This window comes from Bemisia tabaci, chromosome 6 (assembly GCF_918797505.1).
Source record: "Bemisia tabaci chromosome 6, PGI_BMITA_v3".
NCBI classification, from domain to species: Eukaryota; Metazoa; Arthropoda; class Insecta; order Hemiptera; family Aleyrodidae; genus Bemisia; species Bemisia tabaci.
In genome coordinates, this window is record NC_092798.1 from 31,046,481 (window position 1) to 31,070,799 (window position 24,319).

The 24,319-nt window shown below is 37.5% G+C and overlaps 1 protein-coding gene across 4 annotated transcripts in view; it reads right to left on the reverse strand.

The window, feature by feature from the left end:
• Positions 1 to 9,128: 9,128 nt before the first annotated feature.
• Positions 9,129 to 24,319, reverse strand: part of LOC109044016 (protein C-ets-1) — a 247,304-nt gene continuing 232,113 nt past the window's right edge. For all 4 annotated transcript variants that reach the window (XM_019061474.2, XM_019061482.2, XM_019061489.2 and 1 more), the window contains 5 exons: positions 19,198 to 19,602; positions 17,866 to 18,105; positions 16,478 to 16,711; positions 15,559 to 15,856; positions 9,129 to 14,247 (listed from right to left, as the gene is read on the reverse strand). In XM_019061474.2, the coding sequence (XP_018917019.1) occupies positions 14,184 to 14,247; positions 15,559 to 15,856; positions 16,478 to 16,711; positions 17,866 to 18,105; positions 19,198 to 19,602 (1,241 nt within the window). In that variant the 3' untranslated portion in view covers positions 9,129 to 14,183. The remainder of the gene's footprint in view (positions 14,248 to 15,558; positions 15,857 to 16,477; positions 16,712 to 17,865; positions 18,106 to 19,197; positions 19,603 to 24,319) is intronic.

The following is a 24,319-nucleotide window of genomic DNA, read 5'->3' on the forward strand; positions in this document are numbered from 1 at the left end:
TTCCAGCTTTGGCACGCTCTATTTTGATTCAGTGCAAAGTTAAAGTGATTGATAAACAAGCCATTGAATCAGGTATCAGCGCTTCCCGCGGGACTGCTGGAGGTCCACGCAAACATGGCGGCCCTGCCAAATTGTGTCGGTTACGTAACAGACACAGCGTAACCGACACTCAAAAATGTGAGATTAAAGATGATACAACAGATGAAACTTGGCAATTCTTGAGTTATGAGGTGGAATTAATGCTGCCTTAAAAGTTTTCTAAACTTTGGAGACTTCCTTTTAGTTTAATACTATTAAATTGAGGTTTTTGCGTAGTGAGGAATTAGTGCTACACACGTAAAAATCACTGGTTTTCATAATAATTAAAGTTTTCATTGTAAAAAAAACTGACTTATTAGTAATAGTTTTGTCAAGAAGACTTCAGCGAACAATTTGATGGCAGTTTTGAAACTCCTGACTCCATCTGGCGAGATAAACACTGCACTTTATACAACTGCAAAAATTTGTTGCCAAATGTGGCGACACCTCTTTCTTATGACTTTTCTCGCTCAATAATAAACATTTCAGTTCAAACTGGCAATTTTCTTGAACACTAGAGTCTCTTTTCAGCAAATATTGCCAAAGAGTTCATGATCAGTACTGATTTGTTACCGCAAATTGCTCTTTTGCTTCAAAATCGGGGTTGGCGACGCGTAACCGACCGGACATTTTCGGCCTTTTAAGTCTCATATTATTAAATATAATAATAATTCATCATATTTTTAGCATGGATAGGTTCAGGGACATCATTCCTATTGATTAATTAATTTGGTTTTCAATCGTTTTGCCCTATGTCGTTCAAAACCCACGGCGACACGACTATTCCTATTATCGTGAAATCACCCTTTACGGAAAATTAGGTGAAGATGGGAAAGAATTGAGGTCAGTTCCTACTTCAGCAGCAGAAAGCGAGGAGAGATGCCCCATGAGACTTCTGGAGAAAATACTTTTCTTGTCCTTTCAGATGCAAATTAAACGGACTTGTTTTACATGGAGCATATGGGCGGATTCTGTTATTCGAATGGAAACCCTCATTTATCAGACATTACAAGGAATATTTTTTAGACATGCAATATATACGCTTTACGATGTCATTGAGCTGCTAAATCCAAAAATGACCCTGGTTTTGACCGTGAATTGTGACCCGAAAAGCTATTTTACAAGAAAACCTCAATTTTCCGAAAAATTGGTCAAAAAAGGGTAAAAACATAGATCATTTTTGTACTCAGAGCTAAAAATTACTTTATAATCATTTTCTACATCCCTAGCTGTCTTTTTTTTTTGTTTTTTTTTTTTTTTTTGGAAAAAAAATGTTCAGACCTGTTTAATGTTAACAATAAACAGGCAGTTTGGAAAATGAATTTACACCGATTGTCTCGTCAATCGTTGAAGATAATCATTGAAGTAAATCGTTTGTAAATATCATTTGTTAGTTTCCCGTTAAAAATAACACACGAGTCCATACTCCCCGCCATACCGCACGGGAACCTTACACCCTGAGTCCACGTTTCCGGGAAAAGGCTCCACTTTGAGACGGCACGTAGATCTAGCCAAAACGTTTACCCGTCCATTCGATATTGCAGAGGGGAGGAGGGGGATGAAGACCCCCCGGGGACTCTACCGCTCTGCCGAGGATATTTCTCACTAAGCTCAATTGTTCAATTTCAAAAAATGTAACTGAAGTCACTGCACATAATGGGGCACCCTTCTCTCCTACTTCCCCGTCTTTGTTGCTTAATGACTCTATCATTTTCAACATCACAATCACTGGAAAAATGGCATTACGGCAAGTCGATGTTGCATGATGTTACACAAAATTATGTATAATTTTTCGAGGAAGAATTTTCATAGATAATTCCAAGTAGAGGATTTGCCTTGAGAAAAATCATTCAATTTTCAATATTTTACTCATAACATCCCCGGTCGCCGGTCGCTCTCCTTGTTTCCAACTTTTTGCAATGAGGGAGGTAGGTATATTTTGATACCTACATAGAGGTTGTTCAAAACGAAAATTTAATTTGGGTGCGGAGAGCGACAGCGGGGTTTTGAGAGGCTTGATGATTTTTGACGACCCATGTACACTGAAAAAAAATCTCGGTGTATTTACTGAGAAAAGGGTAAAATTACCAAGAATTCAGGGTTCTATTTGATCCCAGTTTTTTCTTGGTAAAATTATCATTTATGGAATTGGTAATTTTACCGAGAAATCTCGGTAAAATTATTGAACTTTCTCGGTAATTTTACTGGACCTTGGTAAAAACGCCAATATTTTTTATCGACTGTGGTAAAATTACCGAGATAAAATGGCAAAGTTACCGGGAATTGATTACCAATAAAAGTGGCATTCTTACCTGAAAAAAAAAAACAGTAAAAATACCGGTTTTTAAATAAGCTTACCAGTCTGTCTTGGTAAAATTACCAATAATTCGTAAAAAAAAAAAGTGAGATGGTAAAGGTACCAATGGACCTTGATAAAAACGCCGAGAATTTTTTTTCAGTGTACATTGCTGAGAAAATTCACCTCAGCGCACGAGCTATGATTAAAACGCTCAGAAAGCACTCAGGGATCAGGGCTAATTTTTTCCGAGTTGAAAATCTCGGACATAAGTATGGAATAGTTGACGTAAAGTAACTCAGCATTCACCCAGACGTGGGTACAAGCTGAATTACTGGCGACTGTTTCTGGCGATTCTTGCAAGTTGGCAACACTGTTTTTCCTCGATTTAAATCCATTAAAAATATCGACGTTAGATGAGGCAAGCTGCATCACCAAGAATCGATTGATTTGCATTTATTTAAATGTGGGAAAAGCAGTGTCGTCAACTTTCAAGAATTGCGCGGCGCGGAAGTGGGAAGCAAATGCCCGTGGAAAGCAACGCAAAGGACACCGATTTTAAAAATCGAAGTGGCTATTCGTCGGTACGGTACCGACGGATAAATGGCTATTCGTCGGTACCGTACCGATGAATAAATAGCTATTCGTCGGTACCGTACCGATGAACAAATAGCTATTCGTCGGTACCGTACTTTGATTTTAGTACGTAAATTATATTAAAGATATGATTTCTTAATAATATTTTGGTGGAAGTTAAGAGCTAAAAATTGGGTGAAAGATGGAAAAAAAACCCAACACGAGTTGTAAAGAAATATTCGCCAAATTTAATTTATGTATTTAATACTCTCACATAATACTGAACTCATATCACTACTCTGTCAAATAAATAATCATAATACTGAAATGCACTTCACTGTCAAATGAATCATCATAATACTGAAATGTACTACTCTGTCAAAAGAATCATCAAGAACGCTTCTTTTTTCGGGTGATGGGGCCTTTAGTTTCATTTGCAGGTGTTTCTTCATCGAGTGAGAGGATACAAAAAGCATAGAAACCTCGCCGTCACTGTCTAACTCATAGTTAACGTCACCTCCCTTTTCTTCTACTTCTTCCAAAAAATTTGAAAGCATTAAAGCGTGATAAGGTGCCTCAGGGCTACACGGTTTATCGGCACTTAGTATCTCCGTGTAATTACAACAGAGCACCATAGATGGCGTTTGCTTGTCCATTCGGACCAAGGCTTGACAACACATTTTTATTAATTAATGTCGCCGATGCGGTACCGACGAATAGCCATTTATTATACATCGGTACGGTACCGACGAATAGCCATTTATTCATCGGTACGGTACCGACGAATAGCCATTTATCCGTCGGTACCGTACCGACGAATAGCCTCATCCTTTAAAAATAAGCCTCAGCGTTGTCGAAATTCCGAAACGTTTAGTCATCGGCTTAGGTTTTCGATTCGTAGTCTGTAAGCGGGCTTAGGATACTAGAGTTGTAAAAACAGAAACAAGCGTCTTGGTCTCTACTCTAATTTAGTATCAGGCCATTTTAGCTGATCTTCGGAACGAACAAGAAATCGGGGGAAAGTGTATTGGAAAAAGGAGATGAAGCTCATTACCTCAACAGCAATGCGAGACTGTGTTGGCAATAACTCCACAGTCGTAGGGGAGCAAATTAGAACCGAATGCCCGAACAGCACAAGGGGACGGAAATATTGAAACCGTTTTGCAATTTAATTGAACAAAATTACGAATTTTTCCAGGAAACTGCGATATTTTACATCACTCAGACTATAAATGCTGATTTTATAATTTCAAACAATCAACGAAATGAGTTCCATGCGTGAGAAAGGTAGGCAATTTGAAATGCAAAAAAAAATTAAACTTATTTCAAATCTATTCACTAGGATGTACCACTAAGATGAGCCCATTCAATCAATGAATAGACTACTTGCGCAACACTCCAACGTGGTAGCAATAATTTTACCATGTATTTTCAATTGATACCAATCCTAAAATCTGCGCTGCTTGGTTGGTAAAATTTGAGAAACTTGGAGATAAGACAAGGCAAAAAATAATGTAAACCCTCAGAGCTAGGGGTGCAGAAAAATTGTTGTATGTATCAACCCGTGAGACTCCCAAACTACGTATCTCCTTTGCGGTGTTTAAAAATCTCTCTCCCTTGGCACTAAGCTCCCAAAAAATCCTTGGAAGAAGGGCCCAGATAGCATTCAAGGCCACGTCCAGCATCCATCATCTCGGATTTTAGATTTTTGAAAATTTGATTAAAAATTCAACTTTCAAGTCAAAGAATAACCCCGATCCCGAGTTTCACAAAAATTCGTCTAACAGGAGCCGAGATAGTAATTAATGCTACGTCTGCCATCTAGAGTTTTCGATTTTTGGAAATTTGACTAAAAATTCAAGTTTACCGTCAAAAAATACCCCCTTATCTCGAGTTTCACAGAAGTCGATCGAACGAGAGCCGCAGATTGTAGTAGGTATCGACACAGTGGCAAACGAATAATAGTCAGTTTCAGTTCACACACGTAAGTGCGCCTTCAATTCCGTTCGATACTTTGCAAAACTGTTGTGGCGGAATAGTTGCTCAGAGCGCCTTCAGGAGTGTAGCTTCGATTTAATTGATTCGATTTGATTTGATTTGCCAATCAAAAGTCGAGGAAAAATATTTTGATCATGAAAGTTAGCGTTGTAATTTATCGCTCATATCGAGTAGGCAGGCTTGCCACATCCCATCTCGGGCCCTGATACCAGTTTTAAGGTCCGGGCCCAAAGCACGGAGGGGGGGGGGGGTCCGAGGGGCATCCCCCGAGAAATTTTAGAATTTATACGACTAATCGGACGCAGTTTGAAGCTTCCATAAAAAAATTTTCATCAATTTCTGCGGGATAATTACGTTTTTTTTTCTACTTTCAGCACAAAATACTTGCGAATTGTTGCATTCAAAACATCTGGAAAATTTTTATTTTTTTTGTGGGGGGGGCATATGATACTTTTTTCAGTTCTAAGAGGGCTAGGCCCCCCTGGACTCCCCCCTTCGTTTGTCTGTGGCAAGGGAGTTGAGCCATGAGCCATTGAAGTCGAGGAGGCCCAGACTAGTGACTCTTAGCATCTGACGACGGAAGAAAATGAAACGCAGTTACTAAAAATATCCTTCTGTACTGAAAATCTTGAAAATAGATAAAAATATTCCAAGAAGTATACTTCTTTGATAATTTCAGAAGAATTCTACAGTGCCCCAGGGTGTTTCTGAAAATCTATTCAACTTTGCGAAATTTTTAGGGTAAATTTTTCACTTTTCCTTACGAAACAAGGGTTGCATGTGAATTCGTAGTGGTTTCTCACGGGTAACACGGGCCCCCTCCGGGGCCCGGGCCCCGGTACCAGGGACCAAGTATCCCCCCTTGTGGCAGGCCTGCCTTCATGCCCGCTCGCCTTGTCGATTTCCTCTGAAATTTTTGCAGTGGTGAATGCATAGTTGAAGTACGCTTCCGCTAGAATTGTATTTACAAATGGGTGGTTTTTTTACAAGGATTATAATTAAACCAGTGGTTAGAAATGGAAACAAAAAAATGTGAACTATGGAAAACAATTATTCCGATAACGGAATTTGGCTGTTTTGAAAACGCCTTCAAATGCGGCGTAATACCTCACGCATTCCGGAGAGATCAAATAGTTGTATCATTCCGCCGTAAGAATGTGCCGGAAGATTACAATTGAAATAGCCGTCATGCACGCTGGGCGTGTTGATTTCCTTTGACATTTTTGCAGTGGTGAATGCATTGCTGAAGTGCGCTCCAGCTAGAATTGTATTTACAAATGGGTGGTTTTTCTACGAGGATTAAAAATAAACGAGCGGCACGGAATATAACAAAAGAATATGAACTATGCAAAACGATAATCCGGGTATCGGAACTTGGCTATTTTGAAAACGCCTTCAAATGCGGCGTGATACCTCACGCATTCCGGAGAGTTCAAATAGTTGTATCATTGTGCCGTAAGAATGTGACGGAAGATTACAATTGAATTAGCCTCCATGCACGCTGGGCGTGTCGATTACCTTTGACATTTTTGCACTGGTGAATGCATAATTTTGCGAAATTTTTAGGGTAAATTTTTCACTTTTTCTTACGAAACAAGGGTTGCATGTGAATTCGTAGTGGTTTTTCACAGGTAACACGGGCCCCGTCCGGGGCCCGAGCCCGGGCCCTGGTATCAGGGATCCAGTATCCCCCCCCCCCCCTTGCGGCGGGCCTGCGAGTAGGTATCAGAAAATAGTAGTAATTAATATTAGTAATTTCAGGATCAATATACGTCAAAGCTATATTGCAACTATTTTTGTAGTTTTTTTATATTATATTTTTAATGGATGGCGGGGGGGGGGGGGGGGTCTCTTCGCTATGTGAAAGTAGAATAAAAATAATACGAAAGCCAATATTTTTAAATACCTGAGAAAAATTAAGGAAAATATTTTAGAAAAACTGTTGGTTGATTTTTTTTAAAAAAATGGAACCTGAGCAGGAACAGAAGCATCCAATGTTCTACAGGAGATACGCAATTTCCACATTTCGCCATCAATAAATATGATAGATAAACAAATAACAAAATTCCTCGTTAGTCGGACTTATTCATGAATTATATCTCTTCGTTTTCAGGATAGAAAGCAAAATTATGATCCCCCCTCACAATCAGTCAGGAGCTAATAGAATATTTTCTCATTGCAGTGGATCAGTGGAGCGGTTGGAATGTTGACACTTTTTTTTAAACAGTAAGACTACCATGTGAGTTGAAAATGAAAATATCCTTGGTACCTACTGTTTTAAATAATGTTCTAAACACAGCTCATATATTATACCTACTTTTCAATGAAGCAGTATAATATTTTATTGCCACTGATCAATTAAGGTACTTAAATAAATTATCGATGACTTCCAAGATGTGTCAAATTCCGTTGCGGTAGGTAACAAGAAAAATAGTGAAAAGGGAAACTTATCGGGAACGGGGCTAATCGATACTCGAAAAGAAGTAAATATCATGGGCTTATATCATCCCAAAATTTCTCAGATGAGAATTTTTTTGGTTTCATGATGTAACTATCAACATTAATATTCATAAGACTTGCAAGAAAATTTATTCCTTTAAATCCACACCGCATAACTGCGCACTTTTAGAGTGTGACAGAAGATTAGTTGGATTGCATTTAGCAAAAAAAAACCAGTGCGATTACAGTATTGTGAAAATGTTGCTTCTTCATAATTATCTAAAAAATATCCCAGAATAGCTAATAACTTTTGCTTCCCACCAAAAAATTGTTAATTTTAAAGCAAAATAATTGGGTAAATTTTAATGCTGTACATACATAAAGTGTTTTTAGAAGAAAAGGGGAAGTTGCACTCTTTGAAAACGCTGTAATTGCGCTGCTTCCTTTTTGTTAAATGCAATCCAGTTTGTCTTCAAATCATTATTGAAAGCGATTGCGAGGGTTGGGATGGCAGATCCTCCGTTGCAGTCTAAAAGTGCTTAAAATCTGGTATATGGTGTGGACTTTGACTTTAAAATGCTTAAGGGGGAGTGGGCGAGCGTGGGCGTGACCGTAGCATTCTGTAATTCAACATCAGGTATTTCGAGCTGGCAGAACCAGACACTGTATGATTCAAAAGGGAATCAGAGCCTCTCATTTGAGCCAGCGTACCTAACAGCAAGGGCACAGCCAGCGCATTTAAAAAATAGGCTAATGATTTTGAACTATGGAGCGATTGCCCAGTCTACCTCATCTCACAATCAAAGAGCTCACTTGAATCAGTGAGGACGAAAAAACACCGACTTGCAAAAATAAAAATAATCAAGATATACACAAAACTGCACAGTAGGTGAAGAAGTTAGTCTGAGAAGAAGATTTTTGGTGCCTAAAGGCAAGTACTAAGGACACATTAAATGGTGACTTCAATGCCCTTTGCAGAAATTGACTGTCTTTAATAAAAAGTGAGCATTTTGGAGTTACTGAGTTGGTGAGCTTTCGTTCTCACTGAGTCAATTAGTAATGTCTTTTTATTCCATTTTTTGTAAAAACCACTTTCTCACAATCTAAAATCTCAACAACTTCGATTTGAAGGAATCTTTAACCCCTTTCATTTTAAAGGTGGCAAAAGTGCACTGTACTTCAATAATTATTTCAGTAACAAGTACTTTAATAATTGTAATTTTTATTTCTTTGTTTTCTTTAAGAAATGTTTTACAATTGAATCAATGAGTTCAAAAACACACCAACTCGGTAACTCGAAATTGCTCAATTTTCATAAGAGACGGTCAATTTTTATAAAAGTCATTGAAGTTAGCGCATATGTTCCAACTTGGACCTTTAAAATGCCTTTAAGAGCTTGTATTTTGGCACCAAAAATCCCTTTCTTAGACTAATTTCTTCATTTACTGTTCGGTTTTGTGTGTGTCTTGATTCTTTCCATTTTCCTAGTTGGTGTGTTTTCGTTCTCACTGATTCAATTATTTTTCTTTGTAGAAGAAGTATTTAGTGGTACAAATTGCTGCTTTGTTAATAATGAACTGACTTTCAGGGTGGTCTTGGACCTTGATATACCTCTGAATTAAAACCCTAAATAAATTTTTCATTCCCTCGAGAGTGCAGAGTAAGAATACCTACAAATTGGAAAGGGTGATCATTCTGACCAATCAGGGCCATGAAGGAGAGAGAAAAGAAGAGACATCTATTTTGATTTTGGACTTTTTTAATGATGATTTTTAAACTTTTTCTTTAATTATAAATATAAACTGAAAGCAGTTAACAAAAATTTACTGAGGGGGAAGAGACAAATTAGATAAAATAATAAAAAAGAGGGAGAAACTTACATCATAAATGAAAAAAGAATCGATAACAATTAAAGATTGTCTAAAACTATATTTATAAAAATTATATAACAAAATAGCTAATCAGACAACTGATAATTCATAACAGTTAATTACATATTTGAATAGTGAAACTTGACACTTGATGCTTCACACTATTGCTTTGGATATTTTACTTCACCAGATTTAAACTTAGAGGTTTTCGTTTCGTGGGTAACAATGTCAATTTTGAGTATAATATCGAATTCTTAAAACATGAACAATAGCTGTTTCTAAATTTTGAAAGACAGTAGAATTCCAAACATTTCAAGTTAAAAAAATATAATATATGATATAAAAAAGCAAGTTTAGTCTTAGAGGTCACATATTTTATTCATTGAACAATATGAAATAAATTGAATGTGGTTACGATGAATATGACATAATTTTTTTACATCCTGTTTCATGGGTACATTTGAAGACCATATAATCAGATCAGTGTACTTAGATTTACGATTAAACTTTTTAGTATCTTTATTTCTAGAATCTTAAAAATTCAAAGCAGTTCTCTTCAACAAATACAATTCAATGAAGGAAAATGGGAAATAATTTCGAAGTGTGTGAAAAAACCGTTCAATTTGAGAGTAACGTTTGAACTACTGGACTTGGCATCTTCGTTTTGAAATAATCCAAAAAGAAAACATGAGGAGCATTAATAATTTCTATCAAAGATGATCTTGCCTTTGAAGAAAAAAGTTACCTTGAAAGACGATTTCCTATCCGAGAGATCAACATAACATTGTATGATGATAGGAAAAACACTATATGCTATCTTAGGTCTGTTAACTTCAAAGGTTCAATCTCAAGATAGAGGGAAAATTTATAGGTCCTTTTTAATGCCCATGAGATGTAATTAATGACAATTAGGTACTATGGCGGAGAGGAATTCAGAATTTGATAAGCCTCGTTTTTTGCCTTTCTAACTTTTGGCTTAAAATAAGAAGAACAGATGAATTAAGTGAACAAAGAATATGTGCTAAAATAAGCCTTCTCACTCTGAATTCACTTTCTTCTGAAACAGAGAAATTTGTTTAAAAATCAAAGCTTAAGTACTTGAAGATCAAATTAGGAGCACATAACGGTTGAATGAATCATAGTGAATTATGTAAATATAAAATTAAGCTGAAGAAAAATAATTTATGAAAATCTTCAAGGAAAAAAGTTTTTCAACAGATATACACCATGACTGTTGAGTATTTCAGTAGGGCTGATAGGGAATTCATTCAGTTGGAATTCTACAGTAATCAAAACAAATAAATTACGCAAGGTATCTATTTACATACAAGAATAACCTACGGTTAAAGTTATAAAAATCTATGAATTTTGAGATTTAATCACATTTCATTAATCAACACTTTCTTTTGAAAATTGTGTGCGAATGATAATAAAAACTGTGCATGACAGTTGACTGAGTTTCAATGATACCCACCTGATTCAGACATGTCATATGTGCCTCATGCCAGAGTGGACAGTTAAATTAGCTACAGTTGGTAGATAATGATGATAAAATGGGGATAAAAAAGCTTTTTGTTGAAAGAAAAGAGTCTAATGAATTAGAGATCAAAGAACGAAAATTTAAGATGTGAAAAATATGTTGACTCACAGAGAATGAAACAGTGTAGGATCGAAAGATGGAGATGGTTTTAGATGCGGACCACAGAGAATTTTATGAAATAATTAATGTGCCACAATATAAGATGATAAAATTACAATAAAACTTAGGTAGTACAATGATTTCATTATTAAGAGGAACTTTCCCTGAGAGGAAAAGAAATTAGCACACCTACAATAATCTTGTTTCATGGTTACTTATTTCTTAACAACAGATGAGAAGATCCTTTTGTTTTTGTAGCTTGCACGGTATTATTTTAACCAGAACACTTTTCATACTAGACTTGAATCGACATTAATAGGGATGAAAATAAGGCAGGTTTGAAGATATACTTTTGAGAAGTCTCGTGAGAAGCATAAAAGATTAATTTTGTCTTAACTGGCATCCTTTGCTCAACAATGAATGGGAAAAATGTATGTCTTGATGAATCGCAAAAGCGTGGGAAAAAAGTCAAATAATTAAAAGTATCACGCTCTCCCTCCTTCATTTTGATAATGAAACTAAGTCTTTATTGAACGTTAATTTTGAAAGCATAATGAAGCGGGGTAAACATATTTAACTGTTAAGTCTTTTGAAATTAGAAGATTCAAAAACTGGTTTCATATAAAAAAATAGGGTTCACAGATAATAATCGCTCAAGAATAGAGAAAAGCCTGACAAAACGAGCTTGAAGAAATATTTGTTGTCTATATAGGATGAGGTTCCTCGTGGGAGGATATGGGATCAATAGTTAATTCATTTGTTAGACAATCATAATTTTGATCTCTCCGGAGAATTTCAATGATTCCAAGATATGATTCAATTCGATGCCTGCACCTTCTACATTAACAAATGATAAAATGAAGGGCAATTCTCATAAAAGCTTACAGTTTTCTTATTATGACTATTCCAGCTATCTGGCCTAATCTTAAAATATGAGGCTAGAAAGTAAATTTGTTCTTCAAAAAAAATCTAATATTGAGTGGATTGAGTACTTGAATTGAGAGTGTACCATTTTAAAACTGTGGAAAGTAATGCTTAGGTTTTCCGCCTTTTTTTCCTTTTAAATTAATGAAATTATGATCATAAAATAATCCATTTTCAAAAGAAAATGTTCAGAGAGAAAAATAAATTATGAAATCTTAACTCATAGATCAAATGTGAAACAAATTAAATGGAATTTTAAAACCAATTGACATCCATTGTAAATACTTAAGTTTTGTGCAGATTTCTTCATTGTTCTTGAAAAAGAAGAGGGGGGACAGCTTGATGGTACATTTTTAGGCCTTAATCTAAAATGTAACACTGCAGTGCGCTTGAAAAAATAACCAGGCGAAGGAGAGAGATTACTTCAATAATGATAGGATGCCCTTCATTACTTTTCTGAAAAGCAACTTTCTCATTATGAAGCAATAAATTGAAAAAAAGGGCACTGGTATGATCTACATGAGAGTTTACAATTGCAGAAAGTTAAAATTGGGAAGACTTAGAATGTCGATTTGGCAACAAGGAACACTGATAGGAAAAAAATCACCTTGCTCTATCATGAAATGTCACACTTCATAGCAAATTCTATAATGGAACATGACGTCACTTTATAATTGTGCAGAAAAGTGGAATCATCAATTCTTGGGTTGAAATTGAAAGGTCTGGCAAATAGCTGTAGGGTTTGATCAGTTTGTAGCGATATCTTCCAAAGCAACACTTTGGGGTTTTTGTCCAACTGAAAAAATAAGTTTACTACGCTTTGAACTGCTTTCAGGGTGTGCTTCTGGCCTGTGAAGGAGACCATGGCCAAGAAAAAAAATGAGACCCAGTACAGGAAATGATGACTCACCACAGCAAAAGTTAGTATTTTGAATGATTAAGTTTGACTTTTAACTCTACAGCAAATTTACCAGAAAATTCAACTACATGGTTCTAGCTATTGAAATATAAACATTCGATGAGGCATTGTTTTCTAGCATTAGATTAGATCTGCGCATTGGTTCTGGATTCTATCTTATTTACTATGCGCCATTGCAAATTAAATAAAAAAAACCTAACTGAAGCAAGAGATTGTGATTAAATCTGATCAGAAAATTTCTACAACTGCCAACATTTCAAAGCCTATACACTTTTCATTTCTAAGTCTTGAGTCCTGTAAGATCTGCAGATAATTTGGATCACTTTCTCCACAAAATGACTCATCTCAGCCTTCCACAGAATTTACTAATGAGCGGTCAAGAAAAGTCAATTATTTTTTAATTAAAATCACAAGTATAGGTGGGTACTCACTTCCACAATAATTAGATAATGGGGAAAATTGAGGGGTTTTTATTGATCAAAATAGTATGTATGGGCTTTTTTATAATGCAGGTCTTTGCAAATGTCTAGATTTTGTTATTATTGCACAGAATATTATACAATGTGTATACACTTCAGAAAAATGCTGCAGCGTGAAAACTCAGATGTTGCTTACTTCTAGTACGGTTTGTCTGTTACTTCCTTGACTAATCATTACAAACGTGAGGCATTTAATTTGAGAGCCAATAAGGGGAAATGCAACATTAAATTAATTGTTAAATTGATCAAAACATTCTAGCTGAATGGTGTGGAGGACACATTCAAAACTTAGATGTGAGAGTTTCCAGTCCTTTTCACAGTTTAAAAATGTAGAATTTGAATCTTTCCTGAATTACAGAGGAAAAGAACTTGGTTTATAGACTTTTTGTATCGATAATAGGTTCGTTTTATCAATGAAAGAAAAAAAGAAAAAATATAGAAGGTAAGTTGACATAAATACATGACCGCAGGCACAGAAAAACGTCTGGGTCAGATTAAAATTATTTTTACATTTAATTTTCACAAAAAGGATCATATAAGCTCATTGGCATGACAGTTAAAAAATCTATGAAAAAAGTAAAGAGAAAACAGAAAGATCTGTTTCACAACTATATTTACAGGAAGTTTTGATTACGAACTTCAGTTAAAAGTTCTTCGTGGGTAGTTGCTGAGAAAAGCATGCAACTCAAGTACATAAATAGATAAAAACATAAAATTATCAATATATAAACTCATCCGTTACAATTACATCACATAATTTGTTCCAATGTATCTATGCAGAGGTCCTTTGTTCTAATTTAAGAAAAAAGACAAAGTAACTAAACACGCATGGATCCACATAAAGCATTCTGTGCAGGTTAATGTCTCTTATATACAATATTTCCTGCACAATTTCATCTTTTTTTAAAAGTTTTTTCTTTGAAAAATTAAAAAAAGATTCCTAATTTAGTGATTCTTTACTGATTCAGTCGTCGTCTCTCTTTTCAAGTTTGAGATCAACCATTGCATGTAACTCCTCAGGACTGCATCTAAAAAAGATAAGAACTACGTATTAATTTCATCCAACAGTAAATTCATACTAAAATTGCAAAACATTTTCTTAAAAAAATAAGTAAATACAAAATCAGGATGAAATGTCAAAAGCTGTACTAATTATAAGAACTTTCAAAAAGCGAGCAGTAAAACTCATAAAAAAGCCTCTTCATCTTATGTTGGGAAAGTTGAGAAAAATAAGAATAGCCATTAAACCCACAATTCTACCATACAGCACAATATTAAAATTTCAGGAGAGAGAGTGTTCTAAAACCTTGTGTCAGGCCCTATTTACGAACAGTAAAGTAACTCAAGTGCCATGTGTTCTGCACAGGATGTTGCGATATTTACGTAATTTAAAAAGTCAAAAACCCATTAGGTACTTAAAAACTAGCAGTACAATTCAATGAATAATTGGATAGAAAACTTTCTAGTTTGTTCACCCCTTGTTATACTAGCAAAACTAGCTTGGAATAATTCAGGTTATATATTTTATAAGGGACTAGGCCCCTTGGCTGCTCTGTGGGATATATCCAACATCGGGCTCCGATATTTTCAACATCACAACAGAGCGGGCTTATTTAAAGACTTTTAACTGATGATAGCCCCAAATATCATGGAAATTGGCCCAGAAGAAGGGTAGAATGAACTAAGACAAATAAAGAAAATTGAAGAGGCCAGAGAGCTTTTAGTAATGATAGGATTTTTTTTTTTTTTTTTTTTTTTTTCAGGAAAGAAATTCGATTGGTATTTTGCTTCTCTTGAGCTTGCCATACATAAAGTCCGTATTTGAAATATTGTCTCCCATTTTCTAATGGATCGCCAGGCAAGGTGCAAAATAAGGGCATTGTTATGTATGTTTTTTCATCAAAATTTCACTTAGAACATGATTTGTCTACGAAAATTACTGAAATTAACGTCAAACTAAGATGTTAGCATTTTCTTTAAGCACTGGTTACGAAAAATTTAAAATTTCCGCTCTCAAGAAAAACCGAAGTCTATGTGAATCAAATCACACAATGCAACCATTTTGGTATGCTCCTTAATCCAGCAGAGTTCCTTTCCTGGTATCTATTGTTCAAAGTGTTCAATGTGAAAGAGCTGAATCAAAGTTGCACAAATCGTATTTTACGTGAAATTTAGATGAAAAAATAAAACTCTCCATTAGCTCATGACAGTGATTTTCGTCAGAGGCAACTTTCATAGGAGGGGTTATGAGCTAAAAAGTGCATGCAGATTTTTCTCATATAATCCACAGGTCGCTTCAAACAGTATTGATAAATTAATGGTTAATAAAAAGAACTTACCCTAGAAGATTTTGCAGATCGCAGACAAATTTGTAGACGTATCGCTTGCCTGCAGTTTTATGAATGATATTCTTATCATAATAATACCGTAGACCACGACTTAATTTTTCATAATTCATTTTCGGTTTGTTTTTCCTGACACCCCAGCGCCTTGCAACTTCATCAGGATCTGTTAACTTGAATTCCCAGCCTTCGCCTGTCCAACTTATGAACGCTTGACAAGATTTATCTGTTAGCAGCTCTAGCAAAAATTGCCACAACTGTATTGGCCCGCTCCCTGTAAAACAAGGTCCACCACCTATTTGGGATTAGTACAAGTGCAAAGGAAAGAAAAAAAGTACACTTTTCGGAATCAGCAGAGACTAATCGATCAACGTCTTCATACCAGATCGAGAGAAATCTTTTGCCAGGTGTTGCTTAAAAAAACTAAATGATGCTCTGGCATGAATAGCCTAAAACTTAAATTTCCTTGAAGTATTGTACTTTGTTAAGAGGCAATCATTTTTTAGGGCTACTTGAAAATCATCGTTATTGATGTTTTCAATTATGTGAGTTAATTTTACTCTACTGAATTTGGGTCTTCTACATTGCTCTTACATATATCTTGGGAAAATTAAAAATTTAAAACTCTTCACTGTTTAAATACATAAAAAATCTGAATGGAAAAAGGTTGAGCTAAGGTACCAAATTTCAAAGCAGATGCAATCTGGCCAAAAATGTCACACCTTTCATATTCAATTATACGTTTTGAATACCTGCATCGAAGCGCTAAGCATGATGAGAGGTGGTTTTTCTTTTATTATCTTTGTTCCTTTTTTGTGATAAACTCACTGCATGCTTGGTACTTATCGGAGAATTTAAGAGTTACAGTTTTCCCTCGGATTTCTACATTAAGGTACAGAAAGATTTTTGTAGTTACCTGTATAAGCGCTTAACATAGAAGGCTGAAGTAGAGGCTTATTATCATAGTGAGGATCCCTAGAATTTGGATGGAGAAAACCATTACTATTGTGAGATAAAGGTAGGCCATCACTAGCACCAGTTGCCCAGTGTGGGACATCACCCGAAGTACTGCCAGGAACTTGCTGGAACTGATTACTTTCAAAAGGTGAACTATAACCATCAGTGTATCGCTCCGGCTGTGAGTATCGGCCTGTAAAAACAAAGATACAAATTGAAAACAGATATTGAAGAGAGTTTGATGTCTTGTGGCAAATTTTATTAATAATAATTAATTCTCATTCATTTTATTAATTATAATTTTTTATATAGAAACATAATTTTGGGAATATCTAGAAAAAAATAACTTTAAAGATTGCAATGTATAGCACAGCATCTGTTGGCAAAAACGAGAGGTTTATACAGTGTTCTTCCTTAGCATCGCAGATTTCCTATAATTATCTCATGATCCCTTCATTTTTTTCCCTCCCATAAACTGGGAACCAACTACCAAGAGACATTTATGGCTGATGTTCTTCATTTTGGACCTTCTCTAAGCAAAGTAGCGTTTTTTGTCCTTCCTCACTCATTGGAAAATAAATAGAATAAATTGATCATTACATTTTAGGGGCTTGGAGGACAAGGTGCCTAAGTGCAGTTTTTGCTATTTCGAGAAAAACTTGTTTAAAGTTTCGAAATTACATGGATCTTTATGGCGGAAAGAAAGTTCAAACTGACTTTCATATGCTTAAAAGTTGGAATTTGGGAGCGGGTTTTCATAGAACATGCGTGAAGACTAGTTTCACTTGAAATTATTAATATCTCAACTTTTTCAAATACTGCACTTATGCGCCTTGTCCTCCAAGCCCCTCATTTATACTTCCTGGTTTTTACGAAGTTCAAGAGCTCTCTGAAGAGATTTTTCAAGAGGAAAATGATTACTCACTCAGGATTTGTACACAAGAATGCTCCCACTTAAGTTTAAAATTATAGAGCTCTACCTATTCTTTGATGACTTATTAGATTCTCTAGCTTTGGAACCAAGGATCAAAAACAGGGTGTCTAGTATTTTTTAATTTTGAAAAATCCTGATATTTTCCTGATTTTTCCTGATATTTTATAAAAAATTCCTGATATTTTCCTGATTTTTTTTCGACTCCTGGCACGGTAGGCAAAAAGCAGTAAGACTTTCTCCGCTGAGGAGATTCGCGTAAGAAAAATTCCTGATAAAACGTCCGATTTTTCAGATTTTCCTGATTTTTCCTGATTTTTTCCTGATCGGCCAAAATTCCTGATATTTTCCGGTTTTTCCTGATGCTAGACACCCTGAAACAGGTCTCCGACATGATAGATTTATGAAATTCTTACCAGCATAAGAGCTTAGCATGGATGGTGGCGGGAGTGAAGGCTTGATATCATAATGAGGTTCCCTAGAGGCTGGATGAATGAATCCACTGCTATTGTGAGATAAAGGTAAAGCATCGCTAGCACCAGTTGTAGTCCAGTGAGGGGCGTCCGTCGAAGTGCTCCCAGGCACCTGCTGGAACTCATTGCTTTCAAATGGTGAACTATAACCTTCAGTGTACCGCTCAGGTTGTGAGTATCGACCTGTCAACAGAAAAGTGAAACATTTTGAATCACCACAACAAATAATTAGGTAAAGATTTCCTGTGTGTGAAGCAAGAGTAAATAAATACGAGATACGAAGTGTCACACTTTGGCCATCGAAATACTGATCTTAAACCCTCTGCCTGAATGGTTCAAGCAAGAAAATGTGATGCAGCAGAGAAATCAGTACCTTAAAGTAGTGGTGGGAAGGGGATGAGATATCCAAACCGCAGCTTAAAGGAATTAATCCTGCATCGTTAACGCCAAGAGAAAAGCCAAAAAGTCTAAAAGTTGACCATTTGGGAGCAATTAAGATTTTGAGGCTGGAAAATAGGGACTTTGAGTGAACTGCCGAAAAAGTTTGCCAGCGCTTTGCCTGTCTGGTACAAGGAACGATTTTGTTCAAACGCTTGTATAGCATCATTAGCAATGCAAATTGCGGTTTGAAACTTTGACCAGTTCGTTTCAAGGAAAAAGTAACTCCGGCCTTGGAAGCAGTACTTAGAGGCTTCATGGACGTACCGTCCATTCCGGGCTCGGAGGCCGAAAGTTCTGGCTGCAGCATCCGTTTATCCGGCCTCTGAACCCGAAGCAGTCGAAGCTACGGCTCCAGCACCCAAAACTTTCGTCCTCTGAGCCCAGAACACACAGCATGTCCATATAGCCCGTAAGTACGGCTTCCACGGCCGGAGTTTTTTTTCAGTGTCACTGAGATGGTTGAGGGGAGCCAACAAACGAAAGTAGACCAATGTCATAAGGTTGGGGTTGCCATAAAATTTAGAAAAATGGAATCCCCTGAATTCCTTGACACATTTGAGTAAAATTACCTAACAAGTGAAATATGCAATATGGAAAAAAGACATAATTTGAAATAGTTTCTCGGCTAAATATGTTGTCCTAAACGTCAAATCCATTCTAAAAAGCTAATAAAGGTAAGTTGGCAATTTTTTCCCGACATTTTCGTCATTTTCCCTTCCATTTTCAGGTTTTACCTGACTTTTTAAAATTCCCTGACATTTCCCGGTTTTCCCGGTATTTCCTGACAATGGGAACCCTGTAAGATGGGACTTTGAAATAGGTGGTGATGCTTACCAGATCTAGAAAAACTACTTTTAGTATAGGGGGATGACTGGTGGTGGTATTTGGCTGTGGCGCACATGGTGCTGGTGGGAGGGTAGAACTCGGGGGACGACTCGGTGGCGTAGGCGGGGGAGTCCTGCTGGTGGTGGTGGTGGTGGTGGTGAGCGTACTCCAGGGAGTGGTAGTCGCCGGCCTCCCTCACTCCCGCGGGGGCCCCCGGCGAGGGGTACGCGCCGCCCTGGGGCCGCGGCGCTGCCGGCGGGTGCGAGAAGGGGGTCGTGCCCCCGCCCCTCCCGCTGCCCCCGCCGCCGCCGCCCGTGTCCTCGGCGCTGCTGTTCCCCGTGTCGTCCGGCAGCGGCGTCCTGTGGCCCTCCGGCGACGTGGATTCACCGCTCAGCTGAGACGAGTAACCATTGCCTGCAAAACAAACGTTAAAATCTTGCTCAGAGATCGGATATCAAAAACAATAGCCGCCAATTCATCGCTAAGGAGTAGTCTCATCAACCCCGACGCGCGACCAAAGGGGAGGCCCTGTCTTACTGTCTTCGATTGAGTGTGTTGATTTATGACTAGAGTCGATATCTAATTTTCATTCATCATTACAGGGTGTCGACTAAAATTTCGTTTGGGTTTTCCTGATATTTCCCTGATTTTCTCTGTTATTTAAAGAAAAAATTTATTGACTTCGGGCGCGAATAAGTTAGGACTTGTTTGATTCAAGAAATCGAATAGTATTTAATGAAATGGATTCAAATGTTTGAAAATGCTCCATGCACCTCAGAATTTTCCGGTCAATGACCGATTTTCCTGACATTTTCCTGATTTTTTCAAATTTTCCGGTTTTTACTGATGGCCGACACCTTGTTAAATTATATGCGTTCAAGGGAAGGAGAGAGGAAGGGACCTGCAGGGTCTTTTAAGGTATATATAGCATTTTAAATTCGAACTCGTACATTGGTGGATATAGACGGCTAAATATTACTTTTCTCCCGATTCTGTTTCATTCAGAGAGGTGACATTATGGGTGTAATTCCATATGTAAGACTAACATTTAAAATTGAACGTGTTAAAAAACTAGGTAAAATTCTTGTTGTTATTTAACATGACTCGACAATGGCAAGCAACAACGCTATAAAGCTGCTGAGGATACTGTGAATTCTATTTGCCACCGTCTTTTCAAAACTATAGCTCGAGAAATAGAACATCTTTCGTACCCTTGCCCCATACAATCTTACAAGTTTGTATTTTATAGAACATTGAAAATGGACAGCATTTTGAAAGCCTCGTGTGCTAAAAATTGTTTTGTAAGACCATGATGAATTACATTCCTCTGAGGACTGCCCATGGAATGAAACTGCGCAATTTTCACCGATAACTATTAAAAAAATGAAACGGAAAAAGGTGGTTGAAAGTATTTATTGACAAACAGGAGAGGCGAAGGGAAATAAGATACTTCAAAAATGAAATTTAAAAAAAAGTGCTTAAATAAATTTTGCATTTGAGAAAAGGGGTGCTTTATGAAATAAAATATTCGTGTGAATGCAATACGGTGATTCTACATTTTAAGCGAAAAATACGAAAACGTGGGATGGATGAAAAAAAGTTAGGACTAATAAAAGTAGGTCTGATGATAAATCTTTCAATTTTCGACGGATTCAACAATTCGACATAATAATAGAGTAATTGCAGCTTTTCAGACATTTTGCTACTTCGATTAAGACATTTGAAAGATTGAAAGTTGTTAGGTATCCTGATTCGAATAATAATAAAAAAGGATTGGATAAAGATGGAAAAAATTACAGCGGAATTTTTTCTGTAGCCAAGGAAACTTATCTTATTTATTTCCTCTATGAATGTAGACTAGACATATTTTTCTATTAGTAATAAACCTGTAAGCACAACATTTTTTCACGAGAGACTACTACACAATCAGTGCGGACTAGCCAAGATTCACGTCGAGTATTGTTTTTGATATCGCTCGGAAAATACAAGATTTCAACATCCATTCGTGCTGCGAAATACGGCAGGCAAATATGTTACAGCCTCAACTTACTTTAGTAAAATTAGTATCACCAAGAAAAGTCTAATGTTTATTTAGTGCTGGTTTAACTTTCAGTTTAATGGCAACGTTAAGATATTAGTAAGGTTAATCCTTTCTGATGGTTACGATGAAGAAAAAATGGGGAAAAAGAGAAAACTCAGCGACTGCTTTCACTGTATCGAATAGTCGGCGAACAACGCAACACTTCTCTTCAATGTTGCAATAATTACCTGCTGCAAGCACCGAGGTATCGGAATCAATCAGCTTCCGAAATTTGAGCTACTGTGAGAAAATGACGTGCTTCGGTCGATGTACGGAGGTGCGACTATGTATTTAGACGTGCAGGGCTGCAAAAGGCTCGTTTTGCCTATCCATCAAGATGAAGGCGAAACATGCTCCGTGCTACGGAGCGTTGAGTTGGGAATGATAATTTCATTCATTTATACGATTAAAGTAAAGAAAAAGGAAGAATAAGAAGAAGACGAAGAAGAAGAAGAAGAAGAAGAAGAAGAAGAAGAAGAAAAGGAAGATAAAGACGAAAAAACCCAGCATGTCAATTTTTTTTTTTTTTTATTATTTTTTTTTCAAGAAACTTATGATCACGCTTCATCTTCTTGGTCTGGAACTGGTCATATGGTCTGGAACTCTAGCGGATAACGAGCGATTGGAAGAGCAGAAATGACGATGGAAAATTGAATTATCGGCGACATCGGAGCTCAGAGAATCATGGAAAGCGATTCCATGATTCTTGGCTTGGTCGTATTTCCATACACAAGTCAACGTGTAACAACGGAACGCGGCGCGACGCGCGGCAAGGCGGTCAGAGGTGCAAGGCCGCAGTCTGCTTTTAAGTGGCACTCGGAGCACACAATAAAGGAATATTAAAATTCATCATCGTCAAAAGGACGGACAGACAGTGTCAACCAAGGACTCTGTCCCACCCACCGGTGCCGGTGGCTAAATTTCAACCGACAAACGAAGTGGCAAAGAATCGTTTCTCTCATCTCCGTTCAAATGGCAAGAATAACCGCAATTCAATGCCAAAACTGCATTTTTGAAACGAAATCAATTTAACCGCACTGGAAAAAAAAAAACACATTGGATCTAGAGTCCAGACTCTGAAAAACATCGACAAGAAAAAATACTCTTGATTCAATCAGATTTAAGCTTAAATCAAGAACCAAGCCTCTTAATTTGAGCGGATTTCCTCTTGATTTAAGCTTAAATCTGATTGAATCAAGAGTCCAGCTTCTTGTCAATGTTTTCAAGAGTCTGGACTCTAGATCCAATGTGTTTTTTTTTCCAGTGCGCTGACAGCTACCGTTCTCCACACTAAACACTCAGGCTATCTGCAAGTTTCGCTTGTCTCCAAATCGTATTTTTATGGTAAAATTCGATTAATCGACAAGAAATAAAATTGCTCCAACTCAAAACTTTCTTTGTCCGATGTTAACGCAGATATTTTCAGAAACTTGCTCTGCGGTGCATTCTTCAACGTAAATGCATACTACAGTCCCATCCTCCTTAGTTTCGTGCAGTGCGCTGAGAAAAAAAGAATTGTTGCTGGAGATGGTGGATTCAGGGTTTACCTACTTTTCTAGTTACAGTTACAATCTTACTTTTACGGTATCAATTCAAACGATACAGCATTGTTATCGGGACGTTATGTAAGCGTTACTACCGGGATGGAATTACTTGTTACCATGAAAATAGAATTGTACCCGAAAAGTCGATAAAACCTGGAATCCACAAAGAGCTTTGTAAGAACGATGATTTTTCTTTCTCCGGATAATGCACACGAAGCAGTAAAACGGCGAGCTATGGCAAAATGCTTAAAGAAAAGAGGGGCTGGAGTAGTTAAAATATATATCAATGGCGATAATATCTAACAAAAAAAAATTCATCTTCCATAGAAACCGTACAAGGATAGGTTGGTCTTGATTAAATGCGTTGAATTTAGGCTGCTGAATTTCAAAATAATTACAAACGAAGAGGAAAACTCCAAAAACTTGATACGTGAAACGTGACGATTTACAACGTGCATTGCTTATTACTTATACCGTTCGCTTCTTTTCCCGCATTCCTTTACGACTCCATAAAAGCCAACGTACACAGGGCCGAGGCGTCGCGTCGCGGTCAGCGTTCAACGCGGAGGGATTTATAGCCGATGTTATCAGGACGATTAATAAGGCAGGAGTCAGGAATGGATGGACACGGGCGGCGGCGGAGGGAGGGGGGGGGCAAAATGTAGAGTGGTTAGTATAGTTAGAGTGTAGCGAAGCGTATCAAGCCGAGAGACTGAAAACAATGGCGCTCATTTCCCACGGGGCCTCGACCCCCCGCCCCTCCCCCGCCGAACCCGGCCCCCCCGGGCCCCGACTCCGGGCTCGAGGAGCGAGAGAATTTTATCAATGACCTTTTGACCTCGGCTGGCCTCTACCTATACGACATTTTCTAATTGTTCTTAATGTTTCTTTTTCTCCTCCTCGCCGGGTATCGTACAATTTCGACTTATGTAATTTTCAATTGAAGCTGCCGCGCCGCACAGTGACCGATCGGAGATCGGAAAAATTCGGAGACTTAAATGCTTGAAGCATAAAACGGATCTAAAGTTCTGGAAACTTTCAAAACCCTTTAAATTGCGAATATAACATCCCAGTTGCTGATTTTTCTGAGACAGAGCGTTTGGGAGTGTTTAAAAGATGAGGTTTTTCCTCGTGAACTTTCCAAACTTTGGCCTAGGGTCCGGAACCCAGGACCCCTCAAAATTTAAAATATGACGAAGTAAACATCAAAATTGGCAGTTTTGGTCAAGAATTTCATGTCCGACCTCTCCGATCGACTCGATCCACTGTGCGCCGGGGCTGGTGGACGTCGGCGTTGTCGTCGTCGGGCGTCGCGGGTGTGCTCTTGCGAGGCGGAGCCACAGGAGTTGCTGATTCATTGTTTTCAATGACCGTTCGCCGCCTAGCCACGACCCCCCCCCCCCCCCCTTGCGCCCCCGCCTACGACCGCCATGACGCCGGGATCCAACCGCGAGAGGCATCGTGCAACGACGACATCATGAGATCCTATGTTCTCGACCGACATCAC